The sequence below is a fragment of the Ictalurus punctatus genome, chromosome 15 (genome assembly GCF_001660625.3).
Source record: "Ictalurus punctatus breed USDA103 chromosome 15, Coco_2.0, whole genome shotgun sequence".
NCBI lineage: Eukaryota > Metazoa > Chordata > Actinopteri > Siluriformes > Ictaluridae > Ictalurus > Ictalurus punctatus.
In genome coordinates this window covers 8,237,501-8,240,769 of record NC_030430.2, presented here as the reverse complement: position 1 = coordinate 8,240,769, position 3,269 = coordinate 8,237,501, and the positions used below count along the sequence as shown (strand labels likewise).

The window sequence follows — 3,269 nt, the reverse complement described above, 5'->3', positions numbered from 1 at the left end:
CCTTTGTGGGCGTGTCCCAAACCACATGCCCTATTTACTATATACTGCACACGAACACCATCATCACTCCCCGTGGGGCGTATCCCACCCCACATGCCCTATTCACTATAAACGGCACATAGGCACCAACAGCACTCCACTGTGGGCGTGTCCCAAACCACATGCCCTATCACTATATAGTGCACACTAACATCGCTCCACTGTGCGCGTGTCCCAAACCACACGCCTTCATCACGCTATAGTGCACATAGTCACCTTAATCACTCAATTGTGGGCGTGTCCCAAACCACACGCCTTATTCACTATATAGTGCACCTAGACACCATAATCAAGCCAATGTGGGCGTGTGTAGTGCAGTATTCACTGCACTACACACTTTCAGACGTTGCTCCAAAAATCCCGTTAGTCCACTATATAGTGATTTCAGTACCGATTGAGCGTTGTCCCATTTGTGGTAACAGCATCTATAGATCATCTATCGATTACACGGACTAAACCATTTTACTTCCTCATTACTGACTGACAAAATAAAAGTATTTGTTCACGCTGGGTCAGAGTAATTTTTTTTTCCATCACTTGTGTAGTGTGTAATAAAAAATAAAATAAAAAATTCAAAAAATATGAAACCCAGTTGAGATGTACTTGTGTTGTAACGGAATACAAATAATTTCGGCTATCTTACTAGATTGCTAAACACAAAGGGGTTTTTTTTTTCAAATGATTGAATGTGATTGGTTCAAAAGTTGTAGCTCCTAGTGACATCACAAGCTCATATTTAGCCCCGCCCCCATAATCATTCTTATACACAAGTTCGGGGAAAATCTCATTTCTTTATGCTTCAGGAAGAATATGTTAATAATTGTAACATTTCCTAAAACATAAAGATCTGCAGTCCATGTACAGATATTTGACAAAATGACTCACCTTGAAAACAAACTTTATTTTCTGTAATTATTTTGGTCACTGGTATTATGTTCATCCTCCATGTTCTCCAAATGAACCTTTTCTCCCCCCACACAAACAAATCATTTATCATCTTTTGAAGGAGGAATATTCACATTATTTTACACACTGGCTTCAAGTTTTAAAGCCAGAATTTATTTTTCCCTTTATTTCCCTATATTTTGAGTAGTTTGGATTTTTATGTGACTTTTAATAATTATCATGAAAAACATCTCATACATGTATGACAGTAATAGCTGTATTAATATCTGTGTGTTAGAAATTGACAATCAACTGTTTTATTATCTTATTTAAATTAAAATCCTTTTAAAAAAAAAAAAAAAAGATTGCACTGTGATGTGTAAATGAGCACATTAACCCTCCTGTGTCTCATCTGCAAATTTCTTATATAAATGTGTAATTTTGAAACAAATCATAATACCAAATACATTTTCAGATCCTCCTAATTTTTCCCACCTGACATGACCTATGAAATATATCATACATTTAAACAAACAAACTCTTTATGTAGCCTACAGATTACTTTTATTTTGTCTCCTGGTTAGTCAGGTCTGACTGGATTCGTTGTGTTGCTAAGCTAAAGGCAGAAATGGTCCGTCCATTTTTTAAACAATTTGACAGCAAAATGCACATTTCGGAGATCCCCAGGTGAGATTTATAACCGATTTAACATCTTTAACACCGTATACGTTTCTCTAAAGTCGTGTTTATCTTTAAAATCTCATCCTTTCCCGTCTTTTATTGCTCAAGGGTGTGAGAGGACTCCAGAAAGCGGAAGCGTCCATTTTGCGCAGAATCATTCATTAATTATTTTTATTATTATTTTAAAAAAAAAAAAAAATCGGTTATTGGAGTTGGCGCGCGTGCACGCTGCGTGTAACAGAGAGCTGTTTGCGTAAATCTGACGCAGCCACAAAAAACACCACAAACAGACAGACTGCCTTAACTTAATATAACTTTAATCTATATGAAGCAGTGTGCGGCTGTGTCCCAAACCGCAATTTTTTTATTATTTATTTATTTATTTACTAAATAGTATTCTAGGTAATGCTCCACCTACCTGTAGGGATTATAATGACCTGTTTGGGTGTACTGTTTTAGTGTTAGTGATTTAGGACGCAGCCCGATTCTGCTAAATATATATATACACACATACAGCCAGTATTTTTTAATTCATAACATACAATTAAACTTAGCATGCTGACCACTAATCACTTGATTTAGTTTGTCAAGCATAAGACAAGCAACTGTAAAGGACAACACAAAAATAAGACAATATACATAAAGCCAACTGATTTTTGGTCCATAGGAGATCAGGTTTTTTGTTGTGTTTGAGTGTAGATTAGTTTCAGATTAAGTATAAACTGATTGCAGTCGAGATTAGATTATCTATTTACTCCACATTCTGGAGCTCCACTGATTACAATAATGTAACCAATCACATTTAGAGACCAAAAAAAAAATCAATTGGAATGCTGATTCGTGCACAAATTAAAACATGACTAACCACATTCAAAATAAATCAGGGTAAATCGAGTGGAGTACTCTGTGCTTTCAGACTACGTAATATTCCAAACTTTCAATTAGAACTTTCTTTCCTAAACTTCCTGTCGTGACCAGTAGTTGCTTTGTGAAATTGTTTAAATCCTTATTTAAGCGTCCTTAAGTTTTTTATAAGCCGTGTAGTGCACTATATGTTCAGTATGGAGCCTTGTTTCATTTATACAAGTGTCCTTCATAAGTGCACTGCACGTCCAAGTGCCCTATATAGAGTGTTTAATTAACAGGGCGTATCAAGTGCACTATAGTATTTTACTACATAGTGTTCAGAACAATAGTTTGTACAGATAATGCTTTGCTTAAAGTTCTTAGTGTGTGTGTGTGTGTGTGTGTTCAGCAGTTGCAGACGGATCGAGGCGGTGTTCACTAGCGCCCCCACTGCATTGGAGGGCTTTAAGGCTCATGCTGTGTTTCAGGAGATTGCTAAAAAGCTGGAGGAGGTGCGTGTCCTGATGCGTGTGAGTGCAAAAACACACACACTGTCTTCATAAATAATAAATGTGTGTGTGTGTGCAGGAAGGCAATCAGTACGTGAAGAAGATCGGAGGTGTGTTCGCTTTCAAAGTGAAAGACGGCCCGGATGGCAGAGAGGCCACGTGGATTGTAAACGTGCGTGATGGAAAGGGCTGCGTCCACAACGACACCTGTGAGTTTCACCTGTGTGTTTGTAGCCGCTGTAACGGAAGCATCGGCGATCTTGACCCTTGAGGAAAACCCCTTTTCCTTAATCGTCTATTTTTCTTTCT

General features: G+C 37.6%; 1 protein-coding gene across 2 annotated transcripts in view; it reads left to right on the top strand.

Moving 5' to 3' along the window:
- The first annotated feature begins 1,468 nt into the window (after nucleotides 1-1,468).
- scp2b (sterol carrier protein 2b) overlaps nucleotides 1,469-3,269 on the top strand; it is a 4,574-nt gene continuing 2,773 nt past the window's right edge. Inside the window, exons 1-3 of one of the 2 annotated variants that reach the window (XM_017486697.3) lie at nucleotides 1,469-1,611; nucleotides 2,861-2,963; nucleotides 3,040-3,169. In XM_017486697.3, the coding sequence (XP_017342186.1) occupies nucleotides 1,553-1,611; nucleotides 2,861-2,963; nucleotides 3,040-3,169 (292 nt within the window). In that variant the 5' untranslated portion in view covers nucleotides 1,469-1,552. The remainder of the gene's footprint in view (nucleotides 1,612-2,860; nucleotides 2,964-3,039; nucleotides 3,170-3,269) is intronic. The other variant, XM_017486698.3, reaches the window with a different exon arrangement.